This window comes from Macaca thibetana, chromosome 20, assembly GCF_024542745.1.
Source record: "Macaca thibetana thibetana isolate TM-01 chromosome 20, ASM2454274v1, whole genome shotgun sequence".
NCBI lineage: Eukaryota > Metazoa > Chordata > Mammalia > Primates > Cercopithecidae > Macaca > Macaca thibetana.
The window spans coordinates 72,175,340-72,194,565 of NC_065597.1; the positions used below are offsets into that span (position 1 = coordinate 72,175,340).

The 19,226-nt window shown below is 44.7% G+C and overlaps 1 protein-coding gene across 5 annotated transcripts in view; it reads right to left on the reverse strand.

Moving 5' to 3' along the window:
* CLUAP1 (clusterin associated protein 1) overlaps nucleotides 1-19,226 on the reverse strand; it is a 217,260-nt gene that overhangs the window by 12,760 nt on the left and 185,274 nt on the right. For all 5 annotated transcript variants that reach the window (XM_050774376.1, XM_050774378.1, XM_050774379.1 and 2 more), the window contains 5 exons: nucleotides 19,085-19,180; nucleotides 15,288-15,371; nucleotides 10,544-10,677; nucleotides 6,990-7,131; nucleotides 2,685-2,757 (listed from right to left, as the gene is read on the reverse strand). In XM_050774376.1, the coding sequence (XP_050630333.1) occupies nucleotides 2,685-2,757; nucleotides 6,990-7,131; nucleotides 10,544-10,677; nucleotides 15,288-15,371; nucleotides 19,085-19,180 (529 nt within the window). The remainder of the gene's footprint in view (nucleotides 1-2,684; nucleotides 2,758-6,989; nucleotides 7,132-10,543; nucleotides 10,678-15,287; nucleotides 15,372-19,084; nucleotides 19,181-19,226) is intronic.

The window sequence follows — 19,226 nt, forward strand, 5'->3', positions numbered from 1 at the left end:
GGAAGGGCCAACCTAGGAGCTGGAGAAAGTGTCAATAACAACATCCTGGGCTTCGACACAATTACTTTGAAACCTTCTGAAAGTCTTTACAGAGAATATTATTAAATATTAACATCAATTAATGACTACAAAATGAAACCACTATTCAGCTTAGTTCATTTCTTATGCCATCCAGGAAATTAAGACATTAAATCCTTATCCCATGCAATGCAAATCAAATTATATAATCAATTTTAAAATAAAATTAATACATGTACCTCAGGCTCAATAAAATTTCTTCTTATAACTCAAACCAATACAGACTTGAGAAGTGAGCAGGTAAACTAAAGTCAATTGCTATCATATGATTTCAATGTGTCTCTGAAAAGCACGCGTTGGAAACTTAAATCCCAAAGCAACAGTGTTGGGAGGTGGGGCAGATTGGGAGGTGTTTAGGTCACGAGGGCTCCGTCCTGAAGAACAGACTAATGCTGGTTATAAAAGGGCTTGAGGCTGTGGGTTTGATCTCTTGCTCTCTCTCCCCCTTTCTTTGCCCTTCTGTCATGGGATGGTGCAGCAAGATGCAACTCCTTGATCTTGGACTTGCCCCCAGAACTGTGGCTCATTAAGTTTCAGACAAGTAAATTTCTGTTTATAATGATAATAATATAAACTAATACTAATATATTATATGTTATATAATTGTCATATGTTATATATGGCAGTATATGTCATATTATGTATGTCATATATTATATATTATATATATGTCATATATTATATATTTTATATATATGTCACATATATATAAACACACACACATACAGACACATACAAAACTAGCCCTCTGTATCCATGGATTTCACATCCATGGGTTCAGCCAACCATGGATCTGAATTATTTGGAAAAAAAATCTACAATTATTTGGAAAAAAAAAAATCTACAAAGTTCCAAAAAGCGAAACTTGAATTTGCCACATGCCAAGTACTATGCTGAATCCATGTGAATGAAGTGATATATAGGCATTATGTTAGGTATTTTATGTAACCTAGAGATGATTTAAAGTATACAGGTGGATGTGCATAGGTTATATGCAAAAGACTTGAACACCTGTGGATTTTGGTATCCACAGGTGGGTTCTGGTACCAGTTCTCCACAGATATTGAGGGATGACTGCATGTATCCATATATATAATGCTGTATATATTTTATGTAAAATATATAATTACCCAGTCTCAGGTATTCTGTTATAGCAGCACAAAACAGACTAAGACATTAATGCATGCTGACACTGAAACCACTGAGCTGACAGTGACAATTAAAATTAAGTATGGCTGACCACATGCCAGTATAATTCAATGGAGAAATAATAGTCTTTTCAACAGATGATAATAGGATGACTGAACAGCCACATGCAAAAGAATGAAGTTGGACCCCCTGTCTCACACCATATATAAAAATTAACTCAAAGTGGATCAGAGACCTAAATGTAAGAGCTAAAACTACAGAACTCCTAGAAGAAAACACAGAGGTAAATCTTGGTGAATAAAGCAAGATCAGCATGACAGGTCTTAGCATCCTGGCCCAGGGACAGAATGGGATGCAAGTAACCAACCAGGGCTCCTACCTGAGTTGGGCCTCTCGCAAGGGACAAACCTCATGCAGGCTGATCACTGAGGGCTGCTTCTCATGCTCCTGACTGACATGGAAATAAAAAGGGGAGGGCTGCTTTGGCTAGACATGCCCTTCAAATTTCCTAACCTTGTTCCTGGAGGACTTCCCAGCAGTCCGTATCCTTCCTCCAGGGTTTCCTGAGATTCAGACGACAGAGTCATAGAACAGGTGCAAAATGAGAGAGATACAAGGGAAATGGCAAAGAAAGAGAAAGAGAGAGAGAGTACGCTGCCCTCAACATGAGATCAAACAGAATATTTCGCCATGAAGAAAAGAAAGAGCAATCAGCAAGAGGAGGAGGAACTCTGTGCAAGAAGGCTGTTGATTCAGCAGGAAGATCCTGGGCTGCTACTGGTCCCTGACAGTGACTTGACACTGAAGTTCAGGGATAAGGGAAGCTGCCTGGTCACAGAGAGCTCCTTCCTGGAATCTCGGCCTTGTATGGACGTAACCCTGTGTCTCTCCAGCTGAGTGTCTTGCTGAGCCATTCTGGATTATGGGGGGCATCTCAGCGGCATGGGGACCATCATGAAGCGAGTGGCCCCTCTCCCTGCACTGCATCCCAATGCTTGTTTTCCATCAGTCAGCCTGAAAATACAGAACCCTACACACCTCTAGGACCACCTTTTCTTACAGTTACACATCATATATAATTCAAACTATAATTTAAACAGGGGAAAACACTATCTTAACTGGCACAAGAATGAAATGTGTTTTAAATGCTATATTTAAACCAGACTCTTGAGTGAATACAATGGTACACAAAATAGAAGTTGTGAGAAAACTGCCTTTTGAAAATATTTTTGTACCTATAGTCAACAATATTTTACTATACTTTTCAAAATTGAAGATGTAAAGTGAAGTGTTCTTATTACAGTAAAAAAAAAAAAAAACTGCTGAAAAAAAGAAGAAAACACATATTTAAATATATATATATATACACACACACACACACACATACACACACATATATCTCAAGGCTGAAAATGCTAGTTCAGAGTAAACTGCTCATCTACAAAGCCCAGCCTTACTTCCACTCTTCAGCAGGCGCTTCTCTTCCTCCTTGAGCTTGTTCTGTATCAGGCAGAGAGTGTTTTTAGCTTCCTGTGGAAGAGGAAAAACAGACTCAGGAGAGACGGCCCTTTTCTGGACTGTTCTATTCTTCTTCACCACTGCGTAAGGACTGCTAAGTTTGTGCTACAGAACAAAAAAAGAACTAAACTCAAGGAAGGGGAAAAGAATTAACACGGCCTGAGCAACTCCAGGGTCCCGAAATTTACTGCCCTTTCTCTCTGAGGTCACCTGGTGGCCTGGTGGACACGGGCACCCAGAATGAAGCAGCTGCCCCACCCCCATGCTTCTCCAACTACACTTCCCTGCCTCTGAGGAGAACTAAATGCCCACCATGCATGCCTGTATGGCCTGGGGACACAGAACAGATACATTTAATTTTAGGGTAGAGACAGGCCTCTTGCTTTCAAAGGAAGAAAGTATAGATTTTATCATTTATCTTTCCTGCCCTGCCTTCAGATTCCAGCTCAAAAGATGCTAAATGGTAGGATAGGTAAGGATGGGAATAGGGGTGGGGAAAAGAGGAAACATCTCAGATCATAAAATACGGCCTTATTATCAAGAAAGAAAATGGGGGCTGGGCGTGGTAGCTCACACCTATAACCCCCATGCTTTGGGAGACCAAGACAGGAGGATCACTTGAGCCCAGGAGTTTGAGACCAGCCTGGGCAACATAGGGAAACCTCATCTCTACAATACATTTTAAAAATTTAGCCAGGTATGGTGGCACGTGCCTACAGTCCCAGTTACTCAAGAGGCTGAGGTGGGAGGATCACTTGAGCCTAGGTCTGAGGCTACAGTGAGCTATGATCACACTCTGCACTCCAGACAGAGTGACAGGTAACACAGTGAGACCCTGTCAAGAAAGAGAAAGAGAAAGAGAGAGAGGGATGGGGGGTGCGGGGTGGGGGAGGGACAGACAGAGGGAGGAAGCTGGCTTTAAATATTGTTGTTGTTCTAAACATTAAAAATAAAGCACTGTGTTTCAGTCATGGGGTATTTCGAGGGAACAGGTATTCTAAGGACAGAGTGCGAGAGTGAGTAAGAGAAAAAGAGATGTACTCGTTGAAGGAAGGGTAGGGTAGAGGGCTCCCCCGGAAGTCTCCTGGGCCACCTATCCGCCATTCTGAGGCATACTGTTTGGTTTGTTCTCTGAACCCAGAGGTGGCCCCAGATAATACAACAAAATGTTTCTTTTCACTGCCCTTGACTGTTCTTTCCCAGGTACCCAATGTTTAAAATGTTCTAAACTCCAGGCTCTTTCCAGTGCCCTTGAAATGTGCCTGTCCTGTACCATTTCTCCATGGCCTGCCTCTGTCACAGAGTAATGCTATTAATGAATTCCTCATCAAGATGACATGTGTCCACATGGATGCGTTAGGTACTCCCAGTTAGCCCTCCTGGACAACACACTAGCTCTGCCCAACTCAAATGCTCAGAATTGTAATAACCTTAATGCCAAAAGCTGTCAAGGGCATGAGAAGGGGAGACTGCAGACCAATTTCATCATGAAAATGGAGTCTAAAAGACCATTCTCAGGTTAAGGATAGGGCAATTCAAAAATTGATCACAACTTGGTTCAATTTCTTTTGCTCTAAATTCCACATTTATCAACTCATGCTCGGATCTGAAATACTCTTTCCTAAATGGCCTTACCCATGGGGATGAAAGGAACCTGTAAGATGGTTGGTCAGGTACAAGGCCACATATATTTCCCACAATCAACCAATAAACTGCCATTCCTCTTTACAAAACAATCTCCAATGAGCTATTTTGGTGATTCAATTAACCATAATTTGAAAATCTGTTTTTTCTCTTTTTTTTTTTCTGTTGAGACGGTGTCTTGCTCTGTTGCCCAGGCGAGTGCAGTGGCGCGATCTCTGTTCACTACAACCTCCGCCTCCTGGGTTCAAGCAATTCTCCTGCCTCAGCCTCCCAAGTAGCTGGGATTACAGGCGCCTACCACCATACCAGATAAATTTTGTATTTTTAGTAGAGGGGGTTTCACCATCTTGGACAAGCTGATGTCAAACTCCTGACCTCGTGATCCACCCACTGTGGCCTCCCAAAGTGCTGGGATTACAGGCGTGAGCCACCACACCGGGACCCCCTCCCCGCTTTTTTTTTTTTTTTTTTTTTTTTGAGACAGTCTTGCTCTGTCAACCAAGCTGGAGTGCAGTAGCATGATCATGGTTCACTCCAACTTCAAACTCCCAGGCTCAAGCAATCCTCCCATCTCAGGCTCCCAAGTAGCTGGGACAATAGGTGTGCAACACCATGCCCAGTTAGTTAGTTTGTTTGTTTATTTATTTATTTATTTGAGACAGTCTCGCTCTGCCGCCCAGGCTGGAGTGCAGTCATGCGATCTCGGCTCACCACAAGCTCCGCCTCCTGGGTTCACGCCATTTTCCTGCCTCAGCCTCCGAGTAGCTGGGACTACAGGCGCTTGCCACCACGCCCGGCTAATTTTTTGTATTTTTATAGAGACAGGGTTTCACCATGTTAGCCAGGATGGTCTCGATCTCCTGACCTCGTGATCCATCCGCCTCGGCCTCCCAAAGTGCTGGGATTACAGACGTGAGCCACCGCGCCCGGCCTAATTTATTTTTACTTCTTTGTAGAGACAGGTCTCACTATGTTGCCCAAACTGGTCTCGGATTCTTGGGCTCCAGTGATCCTCCTGCCTAAGCCTCCCAAAGTGCTGGAATTACAAGTATGAGCCATTGCACCTTGCCTTGAAAATCTTTATGTAAACTTACTAAGCAAGCTTTGTTTTTTTATTTCTGGAGACAGGATCTTGCTCTGTTGCCTAGGCTGGAGTACAGTGGCACAATCTTGGCTAACTACAGCCTCTGCCTCCTAGGTTCAAGAGATTCTCCTGTCTCAGCCTCCCGAGTAGCTGGGACTACAGGCATGCACCACCACACCCAGCTAATTTTTTTATTTTTTATTTTTATTTTTATTTATTTATTTTTTGAGACAGAGTCTCGCTCTGTCGCCCAGGCTGGAGTGCAGTGGCCGGATCCCAGCTCACTGCAAGCTCCGCCTCCCGGGTTCACGCCATTCTCCTGCCTCAGCCTCTCGAGTAGCTGGGACTACAGGCGCCTGCCACCTCGCCCAGCTAATTTTTTTTTGTATTTTTAGTAGAGATGGGGTTTCACCGTGTTAGCCAGGATGGTCTCGATCTCCTGACCTTGTGATCCACCTGTCTCAGCCTCCCAAAGTGCTGGGATTACAGGCTTGAGCCACTGCGCCGGCCTAGTTTTTTTATTTTTAGGAGAGGCAGTGTTTCACATGTTGGCCAGGCTGGTCTCAAACTCCTGATCCCAAGTGATCCACCCGCCTTGACCTGCCAAAGCCAAGCAAGCTTTTAAATCTGCACTCGAGACCAGCTACGTAATTTTTGGGATCAGCGGAAAATAAAATACACTTAAAAATTATTATGGGCCGGGCGCCGTGGCTCAAGCCTGTAATCCCAGCACTTTGGGAGGCCGAGATGGGTGGATCACGAGGTCAGATCAAGACCATCCTGGCTAAGACAGTGAAACCCCGTCTCTACTAAAAAATACAAAAAACTAGCCGGGCGAGGTGGCGGGCGCCTGTAGTCCCAGCTACTCGGGAGGCTGAGGCAGGAGAATGGCGTAAACCTAGGAGGCGGAGCTTGCAGTGAGCTGAGATCCGGCCACTGCACTCCAGCCTGGGTGACAGAGCAAGACTCTGTCTCAAAAAAAAAAAAAAAAAAAAAAAGATACAAAAAACTAGCTGGGTGAGGTGGCGGGTGCCTGTAGTCCCAGCTACTCGGGAGGCTGAGGCAGGAGAATGGCGTAAACCCGGGAGGCGGAGCTTGCAGTGAGCTGGGATCCGGCCACTGCACTCCAGCCTGGGCGACAGAGTGAGACTCCGTCTCAAAAAAAAAAAAAAAAAATTATTATGAATTTCCAGACATTGACAACAGGGCCTGAAAGCAAGCACAGGCCCCATGTTGGCACAGGGTCTTATGCAGCCGCATAGGCCTCACGTCGGCCCTGTCTGTACTCTCAACTGACTAAACCTGCTGAAATATGACATCAAAGATTTGACAACCCTGGAGTCCAGGGTACACTGCCAGCAAAACAAATGCATGACATGAGCAATCCTCAGAATGACCAGGGAGAAAAAACATGTACTAATATTTTTTTTACAATAATATTAACAAAATGACCTGTTACCCAGTACAAAATAACACACCAGAAGGAATGGCTGAACAGAGGACAGGCTCAGCTCACCTCAAACCTTTCTTGCTCCATCCTATGATGCTCTTCAAGCTGCTGCTCCAGGTAAGTGAGATTTTGAAATTTCTCCAGATAAATGTCATACTGCTTTTGTAATTCTTCCTCAGTCTTCTCATACTCATCCATAAAACATGGCCTAAGACAAGCAAATGAAATAAAAAGGGAAAGGTGAGTTAATGTGCAGTAGTTTGAAATGGGTATTCACAGTTTTAGACTCCATGGTGGCCTTCTCTGGAAACCCTTAATTAGAGAAGGGCCTTCATTCTTGTAACTGCTTACAAATATTTTCCCTCTTCTCCTTTCTCCCCCGAAAATGGACATACTTCTTTTTCATCATAAGATGTACTCTTTGTAAAAACTTGAAATAATCCTGAAAGTATGAAGAATGATGTAAAAATTACTGATAATCCCATCACCAGGTATAAGCGTTTGATAGTTGACATATATCCTTCCAGACTTTTCTATGCATATAGACAGGAATGCATTTTAAACAAAAATTAAACATACTAAGAAATTCTATAATCTTTTTTTTTCATTTCAATATATCATAATGTCAATAGAGTTAAAAAAGATCAGGCCGGGTGCATCGGCTCACACCTGTAACCCTAGCATTTAGGGAGGCTGAGGTAGGAGAAGGATTGAGCCTGGAGTTCAAGGCAGCAGTGAGGATCCTCTGACCTTGCCATGGCACTCCAGCCCTCCAGCCTGGGGACACGCTGAGACCCCATCTCTAAAGGCAAAAAGTCACATACCAGACACATCTCTCAAAATCAACAAATATATATATTATTATCTTATTTGGGTATAATGTTCTACTGTCGGCCGGGTGTGGCGACTCACGCCTGTAATCCCAGCACTTTGGGAGGCCAAGGCAGGCGGATCAACTGAGGTCAGGAGTTTGAGACCAGCCTGGCCAACATGGTGAAACCTCGTCTCCACTAAAAACACAAAAATTACCCAGGCATGGTGGCACATGCCTGTAATCTCAGCCACTCAGGTGGCTGAGGCAGGAGAATCGCTTGAACCTGGGAGGTGGAGGTTGCAGTTAGCCAAGATTGCGCCACTGCACTCCAGCCTGGGCGACATAGCGAGACTCCATCTCAAAAGAAATAATAGTAACAATAATAGTGTTCTACTGTCAGGCTATTACAAATTTTAAGCAATCCTCTAAAAAGGGGACCATAGGTTGTTACGAATTAAAGCTGGTGTTTTTTTGTTTGTTTTTTTGAGACAGGGTCTCACTTTGTCACCCAGGCTAGAGTGCAGTGGTGTGATCATGGCTCACTGAAGCATCGAACGCCTGGGCTCAGGTGATCCTCCTGGCTCAGGCCCCCAAGTAGCTGGGACTACATATGCCACTATGCCCGACTATTTTTTATATATATTTTTTGTATAGATGGGATTTCGCCATGTTGCCCAGGCTGGTCTTGAACCCCTGAGTTCAAGCGATCTGTCCGCCTCGGCCTCTCAAAGTGCTGGGATTATAGACATGAATCACTGTGCCCAGTCTAAAGAGGTTCTTAAATGATAAAAAAATTTTTAAAAGGCCAGGCGTGGTGACTCACACCTGTAATCCCAGCACTTTGGGAGGCCAAGGCGGGTGGATCATAAGGTCAGGAGTTCAAGACCAGCCTGGCCAACATGGTGAAACTCCATCTCTACTAAAAATACAAAAATTAGCTGGGCGTGGTGGCGGCTGCCTGTAATCCCAGCTAGTTGAGAGACCGGGGCAGGAGAATTGCTTGAATCCAGGAGGCGGAGGTTGCAGTGAGCTGAGATCGCACCACTGTACTCCCACCTGGGCAACAGAGCAAAACTCCATCTCAAAAAAAAAAAAAAAAAAAGCAATAAAAACAAAAACAAAACAAAACCAAAAAACATAAAAATCTATTTCAATTGATTTGTTGAACTTTTTTTTTTTTTCTTATTATTGACCTTAAAGGAAAAATTCGGCCGGGCGCGGTGGCTCAAGCCTGTAATCCCAGCACTTTGGGAGGCCGAGACGGGCGGATCACAAGGTCAGGAGATCGAGACCATCCTGGCTAACACGGCGAAACACAAAAAATTAGCCGGGCGAGGTGGCGGCGCCTGTGGTCCCAGCTACTCGGGAGGCTGAGGCAGGAGAATGGCGGGAACCCGGGAGGCGGAGCTTGCAGTGAGCTGAGATCCGGCCACTGCACTCCAGCCTGGGTGACAGAGCGAGACTCCGTCTCAAAAAAAAAAAAAAAAAAAAAAAAAAAAAGAAAAATTGTACTCTTTTAAAAATATAAGCAGATAAACTAAGAAATAATTATAATCTTTTGAACTACAGCAAAACAAAGAAACTTTTTTTTCTGTTAAAAGGATTTGGAGCTTAACAAAAATGAATTGATGCTTTAAAGGTGGAATATGTTGAGGAGATCAATCTATCTGGCAGCACTGACTTCTGGTTTTTTTTCCCTCTGTGAGGCTCCAGAGGTAAATAGCCAGTTTCAGGAAGGGCCTCGGCTTTGTGCTGGGTGGGGAGGAGCCAGGGCGCTCCCTGTGGTTGCTGTCACTGCCCCAGGTGCTGTCTCCCCACAGACCTTGGGACAGTGGCCAGGGTGTAGCCAGCCACCAACATCCAAAAAGGCAAAACATATTCGACCAGAGCAGGCAGCTGGGAAGAGGAGGGAGCCAAGAAGAAAGAATAATAAAGGGAGAACGAAAAGGGAGAAAGAGCAGAAGCACGGGGGAGGGAAAGAGGTGCAGAACGAAGAAGAGAACAGAGGGCCGGCACCACTATTCTCCATCAGTATTCCTGGGAAATACATTTCCAATGAGGTAAAGTAGGAAGAAAGACGAATTACTGACTGGTGAGGAATGATCAAGGTTTAAATAAAGTCTAAAATCTATGCCAACAAAGAGGCAGGAGTATGTTTCTGTTTCTACCTAATTTATGGCAAGATCTTAGCAGACCACGTCTGGATTTCCCCATCTGGATTCACTTACTCTGCCTTGAGTTCCAAGAAGCTATAAAAAGCTTAAAGGGCAGTTCAAGCATAAAGCACTTTTCCAGACATACTGCAAGCAGTAAAGAGAATGAGTTTAGCCATCTGCTTGTTACGACAGGCAACACATGCACATTTTGAGGTGAAGATATCTTTATGTAAGGCTTTTTTTCATTGCTTAAGAAGAGTTAAGATCATATTCTATTCTCTTAAGTCTTTGTTCTAACTTTTCTTTTTTCTTTTAGAGTCAGGACCTCGTTCTTTTGCTTAGGCTGGAGTGCAGTGATGCAACCATAGCTCAGTGCAGCCTCAACCTCCTGGGCTCAAGCAATCCTCCTGCCTCAGCCTCCCAAGTAGCTGGGACTACAGGTGTGTACCACCACACTGAGGTAATTTTTAAAAATTTTTAGAGATGGGGTTTCATTATGCTGCCCAGGTTGCTCTCAAATTCCTGGGCTCAAGAGAACCCCCCGCCCCAGCCTCATGAGTAGCTGAGATTTCAGACATGAGCCACTACGCCCAGTTTGTTTGAACTTTCCAGGACATCTTTCTACTCATTCTCCAAGTGTTCATATCTACCTGACACTTTGCAGAGTCTCTAGTCGCTTCCGATTTCTTTCCAGTTCTAATTTTCTCTTTTCAATTTTGGCTTCTAAATTAGCTTCATCAGAGGCCACATTATTGAGCAGGTCTTTAGTCTTCTGAACCTGTGTCTATATTTAATGGGAAATAATGAGACAAGGTGGCAATAAAAACAGCCATCCTAACTCACAGAAGAATTCTGCAACTCTTCAGGCATGGCAACATTATGCTCAACAAACACAAAAGCAAATAAATAAAGTAGACACTTCCCCAAGCAATGACTCACTTAACCCACTAGTTCCAGGGAGAATGTCACACAGGTCCAGAAAAAGTTATCTTTTTCTCCCCCATGAAAAGCAGGCATTTCTGCCCAGGGAAAGAAGTGAAGATGGAAAGAAGAGTGTCCTGGTCAAGGTGGAGAGGCCTGCCATCTTTTGTCTGGCTCACTCGGTTAGAATAAGGTACACATCAGTCTGGATGGTCAATCTGCCTTTTTATCATTCAGGCCATGCCCCTAGTTACAAACACCCGACTTACAGAATACACACACACCAAGTACTGCTAGAGGGGAGAGAAAGAAACAGCTGGTCCCAGCCCTAACCCACTGCCTGCTGGGACTGAGAGAAGGTCCCTCTTCCCTCTCCCTGGCAACAGAAGCTTGACTACAGACTAAAAATGAGAAGAAACCATGCTGAAGTCAGTACAAAAGCAGTTCCCGCAGTGGCACTGGCCACACTGACGTGCACCAGCTCGGGAAGGGGCCCAGAGCAACAGTCAGAGAGAGGCCCTTGGGCAACAGAGGCTGAGTAAAGAAGGGAAAGGGGACACGGGCCCACTGACAATGACACAAGTCTCCCTATCCTAAGAAAAGGCTCATTTGAAGCAGGTAGAATGACAGGTAGTGCACTGTCTTCACATGCGTCTTGTCCAGTGGCCTGCCAGGTCACATGCCTGTGGTTCAGGCTCCAATCTCTTCATGAGGAATCTGGACTGCCACCCAGCTGAGCGTGGAACTGCCACCCCAGGGTTCTGGCTTTCCAGCCCTGCATTAAGTTCCTGGTGGCCAAGGTGGGGCTTTCTCCTCCAGCACTTTGCCTACGTGTAGCATCCCGTAAAGGGGTTACTCTGTTTTCCTGCAAGTCTCTGAAAAGCTATGGGCTCCACAGAGAAATGGCCTAAGAAGCCCAGACACTCTCCACAACTCTCAGGGATGGTGTGTTTTGGAAGCAGCCACTGTTACTGACAATGCATTTACGGTCTGATTTTTTTGGTCTAAGTACACTGGCCATTTTTAAGATACTTTCATTAAAATAATCGAATCCTTATCATCCATTTGCTGCAAGTGCCTTAAGCCCCCAGGAGAAATGTGAGTTCACCCTCACAGGAAGAAAGGTGGGTCTCCTTTCTAAACAACTTCAGTCAATGGCAACTATTTCCTTGAACCAAAGTCAGATTAAAACCTTGTACATTTATCCCACCTTAAACGTATCTGTTCCTCAAACAAGAAAGATCCACAATGCAAAACAGCTGTGTAAACACAAACAAATTTCCCTGTTTTCTGAAATAAATGGCCTGTACTTCCTAACCCCTTTTAAGTACCCATGTTGTTGTTTTGGTTGAGTTTTTAGAATGATCAAACATCACAGATATTTTCTAACAATGAAAGGAGTCTTAAGAGATTTCTACCAAGAAATGAACCCTGTCCCCTCTTGGGTGTTCTACTTTTAACATATTAGTGCTAAGGGCACATTCATGCTGTGTTTGCCTGATTCAGTTAGAACACTGGCAAGCATTTAGAGGTATAACACTTTTTTTTAAATTTTTAAATTTAGAAACAATCAAAAATTTACGTAAGACCTGTTGTACAACACAAAACGGTTTTCCCAGCCTAGTTAAGTTGCTGACCAGATGTTCCAACATCCTAGATACTTTAGTGTGTATTTCCTACAAATAAGGACTTTTTCCTACATCCCCACAATACAATCATCAAAACAGGAAGCCAGCACTGACACACTACCACCATCTAACCCCAGCCCCACTCCACTGTCCCCACTTGTCCCAGTGAAGTCCCCAACAGCAGACAGGAGCTGCCTATGTGTCCAGTCATCACATCTCCACAGCCTCCCTTAGTCTGAAATGCCCCCTCAGCTTTCCTTGACTTTCAGAACCTTTTCACTTTGGGAGCATACAGGCTGCTTAATCTGTAGAATGCCCCTCAATTTGGCTTTGTCTCATTAGAGTCAGATATGCATTGTTGGCAGGAATACTCAGAAGTGACTGCATCCTACCAGGCGTGCATCATTTTGATTTGTTCTACAACGATAATCTTCACTTTGATCACTTGATTAAGGGGGTGACTGACAGGCTTCTCCCTGAGAAGCGACTCTTTTCCCCTCTGTAATTAATAAGTACTCTGTGGGCTAGGCACGGTGGCTCATGCCTGTAATCCTAGCACCTTGAGAGGTCAAGGTGGGCGGATAACCTGAAGTCAGGAGTTTGAAACAAGCCTGGCCAAACATGGCAAAACCCCATCTCCACTAAAAAAAAAAAACAAAGATTAGCTGGGTGTGGTGGCACATGCCTATAATTCCAGCTATTCGGGAGGTCGAGGCACAAGAATTGCTTGAACCCAGGAGGCAGAGGTTGCAGTGAGCTGAGATGGCGCCACTGCACTCCAGCCTGGGTGACAGAGCAAGACTTCGTCTCAAAAATAAATAAATAAATAAAATAAAACAAAAATACAAAATTAGCCAGGTGTGGTGGTGTGCCCCAGTAATCCCAGCTACTCAGAAGGCTAAGGCATGAGAATCACTTGAACCTCAGGGGCAGAGGTTGCAGTGAGCTGAGGTTGTGCCACTGCACTCTAGCCTGGGTAACAGAGCGAGACTCTGTCTCAGAAAAAAAAAAAAAAAAAAAAAGTACTTTGTGGAAAGCTACTTTGAAACTGTGTGAATGACCTGCTCCTCCTCAGCTTCCAATATTCTTTTTCTTTTTTTTTTTTGAGATGGAGTCTCGCTCAGTCACCCAGGCTGGAGTGCAGTGGCATGATCTCGGCTCACTGCAAGCTCCGCCTCCTGGGTTCACACCATTCTCCTGCCTCAGCCTCCCAAGTAGCTGGGACTATAGGCGCCCGCCACCACGCCCAGCTAATTTTTTGCATTTTTAGTAGAGACGGGGTTTCACCGTGTTAGCCAGGATGGTCTCGATCTCCTGACCTTGTGATCTGCCCGCCTCGGCCTCACAAAGTGCCGGGATTACAGGTGTGAGCCACCGCGCCCGGCCTCATTTTTTTTTATGCCAGTGAGAACTCATGGTTTCCTATTTCATTCTATTATGCCATAAAATTAATTATTCTAACTTATTTTGATGCTTAAGTTGTCCTTACTTTGGCCAGGAGAGGCCCACTCAAGTTGACTTCTGCATGCTTGCAACAGCTCCCTTTCCTCCTTTGAGCTTTTCCTTACTTTCTTGTACTGCTCCTGCCCAACTCTGGAATCAGCCATTCACCCCTAAGAGTTCTGGTTCCTTTTGGTGGAGAATGGTATTAAGCCAGGTGCTAGGTGTGCTCAGAGCTAAGAAATGTATGAGTGTGGGTGTGTCTATGTGTATGTATACAAATAAAACATACTTATATACATATGTATGTAATTCCTTAAATGTACATACATGCATATCAAAATTTATTCCTATATCTATCTATATATTGAAAACTATGCATTTAACCAACACCTCCAATTTCAGGTTCACTCTAATTTTCTCTCTTTCCATTTTTGTGACATTTTTGTGACTTTTTTCTCCAACAGTGAGGAACGTGGCTTCGTTATCATTACCATATTTTTACTTATCTGATCCATCTGCCTATCTGTCACCAACCTCCAAACCAGGGCTGTGGTGCCCTTCTCCCCCTGTGAGGCTCTGACTTCCTGGGCTGGGCTCCCCAGGGGTTACTACAGTATAATGACAAGAGAATGATATATTTTTAAAAACCTATGATTTTTAGAATTTTGTGTAACTCATAGCAAATTCTTGTTCTATGCCTACTCTGAATGTACACAGGGGCCCCCATCTGTGTCTACTGAGTAAAAGAAATCATCAGTGATGACTGAATATCTATTGTGCATCAGAGACGAGGCTTGATATGCCCTGTCGTGATTAATATTTATAAGGACCCCACACAGTTGGGAATGCAGTTCTTGCTATTTTACAGATGAGGAAAATGAGGCACAGAGAGGTTAAGTAATTTGCCTAAGATCACACAGTGGAATTCAAACCCAAGCAATCTGAGTCTAAAGTCACCCTCATGATCTGCCTTCCAACTGACTCCTTTAGAGGAGAGGATAACTGATGTGGGTGGGCAGTAAACAATGGTGATCCTTCTACTTATTACAGTGCTGTCTGGAATTTAGAAAACCCTGAAATAATTTAAATACTAAGCAGTGAGGAATTGGTTAAATAAAATAAAATAGAACATTATTTATTAAAATTCTTGAATAACTGAAAATTATCAAATTACTGAAACTGATGAATTTTTAACAACATGAGAAGTTGTTTTTATTTATAACGAGGGGAAAAAATGATAGCAAGTGACCTAGGTATGCTCCAATGTCCTCTGAGTTTTTCATTTCCCCACTAACACATCCCTCGTTACTAAGTCTAGCTTGTTCTGTCTTGTACGGGCAAGAAATCAGTATTTTTGAATCCCAGGCATTAAAAACATTACATAAAAGCAAAGTTATCTTACCAAAATCTCTTTTATTGCAATTCTCATCACTTTTTCAGTCTCATTTATTTCCAGAGGTCTGGCAATGGCTTCTGTTCTCATTTCCTAGGGAAACGGTAAAATCATTTACAAATATTTTCAGAAAAGGAGTTCTCAAAATCAGTATTCCTAGATCTAGACGTGCCTTATGGACTGATTCTCCAAAGTTTCATTACAACGTGAATCTCTGATGCAAAAACACTTCCACCATCACCTCCTATAATGTCTTCCATCATCTAAGTGCCTACCCAGCCTCTCTCCAGAGCTCAAGATCCTCCTTTTCAGCCAGAGGCCCATGTGACCCCAACTCTATGAGCAAAACTGAATTTAGCATCCATTATTTTTTCTCCCAAATTTACTTGCTTCTTCTTCTTTTTTTTTTTTTTTAAGAGAGATAGGGTCTCACTATGTTGCCCAGGCTGGTCTCAAACTCCTAGGCTCAAGTGATCCACATTCCTTGGCCTCCCAAAGTGCTAGGATCACAGGCATGAGCCACTGTGCCCAGCCCCAAATTTGCTTCTTTACCTGCATTCTGTCCAGTGACGCCCAAACTAAGTACAGTTCAACTTGCTGTCAGGATCCCCTGCCAGCCTCTATAATCTTTCTTAGGATGAAGTCCCTCTCAGTTGCCTATCGCTAACAAACACAACCGACAAGAACAGTTACCATGGCCCTGCCCCTAGCATGAACCATTAACCAATCAAGGGAGACATCCGTGACTATCACATCAGTGCTGAAAACTTCTGAGACATGGGATTTTAATGTGGATATAGTTATGAGGCTTGCTATAGACAATATTTGCGTGACTCCAAAATTCATATGTTGAAACTCTAACCCACAATGTGATGATGTTAAGAGGTGAGGCCTTTAGTAGGTGATTAGCTCATAAGAGAAACCCTGGGGAGATCCCTCACCCCTGCTGCCATGTGACGAATCAGCAACAAGGCAACATCTGTTGGGAACATGCCCTCGCCAGACACTGAATCTGTTAGTGCTTTCATCTAGAACTTCCCAATCTCCAGATCTGTGAGAAAGAAATCTGTTATTTACAAGTCACACTCAGCTTATTGTGTTTTGTGACGGCAGCCTGAATGGAGTAAGACAAGGTTCCTAGAGCACTGTGTCAAAACTCGTCTTGTGCTTCCTTTCTTCCACGGTGCACCTGCACACGCTGGTGGGAACGGCTGAGGGCAGAGTGAGGACTTAGTCAAGGAGGCAGAACTCAGTGCCTTGCCTGTGGCTGGGGCTGCACCTCAGTAAATGTTTACTGAATGAAAGAAAAACAAACATTGGATAGGGGCTCTTCCTCGGATCATGACTACATACAGAGTTTGAAAAGTACTACATTCAGGGTCTCTCTTGGTTTCCTTGGGAACAGTTCTGCCACTGGTTACTTCATCATTCTTTACAGGATGGTGCTGAAAGAGTCCCTGTGGGATGGAAGTGAAGTCTCACAATGATGCCACAGCTCTAGTGGCAATCAGCAAGTGTCCAGCTCCTGTCTCTGGGTCTCTTAGGGACACACACAGACATATGTACACCACTGCACTACAAACAGAACAGGGGAAAGCCTGTAGGTGCCTTATTCATCATCTGAATTAGCTAGCAGATGTCAGTGGCAGTTTCATTCTGCCAACCACACTTCATCGGGTGGCAACTGACAGGTCAATATATGATAAGCAAACATAGCAACCTGGCACCTAAGCCCCTCTTCCCCAGACTTCCACTTCCGGTTTGCTCCCAGGGTATGCCAAACATAGGCAAGGCAGTGAGAGAGAGAAGCCATGGATGGCATTCCTGATAGGAAGTGAATGAAAGAAATTCATTTAATTTTTTTTTTTTTTTTTTTTTTTTTTTTTTGAGACGGAGTCTCACGCTGTTGCCCAGGCTGGAGTGCAGTGGCGCAATCTCGGCTCACTGCAAGCTCCGCCTCCCGGGTTCCCGCCATTCTCCTGCCTCAGCCTCCTGAGTAGCTGGGACTACAGGCGCCCGCCACCGCGCCCGGCTAATTTTTTGTATTTTTAGTAGAGACGGGGTTTCACTGTGGTCTCGATCTCCTGACCTTGTGATCCGCCCGCCTCGGCCTCCCAAAGTGCTGGGATTACAGGCTTGAGCCACCGCGCCCGGCCTCATTTAATTTTAAAGCAGTAGATTGAGCACATGTGCTTCAAGTGCCATAAATCTTTTTTTTTTTTTTTGGAGACAGAGTCTTGCTCTGTCGCCCAGGCTGGAGTGCAGTGGCATGATCTCCGCTCACTGCAAGGTCCGCCTCCCGGGTTCACGCCATTTTCCTGCCTCAGCCTCCCCAGTAGCTGGGACTACAGGCGCCCACCACCTCGCCTGGCTAATTTTTTGTATTTTTAGTAGAGACCGGGTTTCACTGTATTAGCCAGGATGGTCTCGATCTCCTGACTTCGTGATCCGCCCACCTCGGCCTCCCAAAGTGCTAGAATTACAGGCGTGAGCCACCGCGCCCAGCCCAAATGCCATAAATCTTTACAGGTAAGGATTAAACACTGCTCCACTCTAGGCCAGACGCACGGGTTCACGCTTGTAATCCCAGCACTTTGGGAGGCTGAGGAAGGCGAATCACTTGAGATCAGAAGTTTGAGACCAGCCTGGCCAACATGATGAAACCCTGTCTCTACTAAAAATACAAAAATTAGCCAGGCGTGGTGACACACATCTGTAATCCCAGCTACTCGGGAGGCTGAGGAAGGAGAATCACCTGAACCTGGGAGGCGGAGGCTGTAGTGAGCCGAGATTGAGCCACTGCACTCCAGCCTGGGCAACTGAGTGAGACCGTCTCAAAAAAATAACAAAATTTAAAAAATAAAAAATAAACACCACTCTACTCTTAAACAGCTGCTTAAATGTAGGTGATGGCACATACTTCTTGGCTGGCATTGGCTGCAACAAGGATTGCAAATCAAATCACTCTGCATTGCAACATCAACTTCAGCTGACTGGAAGTGACACCAAGATCGCTGGTCCCAAACTCTGCTGTTAGAATCACCCGGGAGAATCTGAAAACTCCCAGTGCCCAGGTCACATTCCATAACAAGGAACCCAGAGTGAAAGCCAGGCTTCAGAAGTCTTTAGAGGTTCCCAGGTGTTTGCACTGGATAGCAAGGTCTGGGAACTGCAATCTCAGAAGATCATTTTTGAGAACAATGCTGAAGCAGGGTACACCAGAAAAAAGCATCATGACCAACAAAGTCTGCCAGGGCACAACAAGGACAGCTCAGTCACATGCCATGGAGCTGCCACTCCTAAACGAGGAGTTAAAGGTAGATCAGTGCTGGGCACGGTGGCTCATGCCTGTAATCCCAGCACTTTGGGAGGCCCAGGCAGGCGGATCACGAGGTCAGGAGATCAAGACCACCCTAGCTAACATGATGAAACCCTGTCTCTACTAAAAATACAGAAAAATTAGCCGGGCGTGGTGGCAGCGCCTGTAGTCCCAGCTACTCGGGAGGCTGAGGCAGGAGAATGGTGTGACCCCGAGAGGCGGAGCTTGCAGTGAGCCGAGATCACACCGCTGCACTCCAGCCTGGGCGACAGAGCGAGACTCTGTCTCAAATAAATGAATGAATGAATGTAGACCAGTGCCCACCAGAAGCAGGAAGGGCAGCTAACATCCTGTATCACCTTTCCATGTATTTGCTCATTCAACCAGGTGTATTTCATTAAATCAGAACTGAAAAGGGAGAAATAGAATTGAAAAAGAAAACCTTGAAGAGAAAATCTGCATAGTTAAGGAGTATTGGAATGCTTACCCTCAACTCTACTTCCATGCCAAGCAAGTCATACAGAGATGCTCCTTTGGAGGTGATTTCAGACGCAAGCTGCCTGGCTGCCTTCAAATCTGCAATCTGGAAGGAAAATAACAAAAACAGAACCCTCAGCAACAGATTTTTT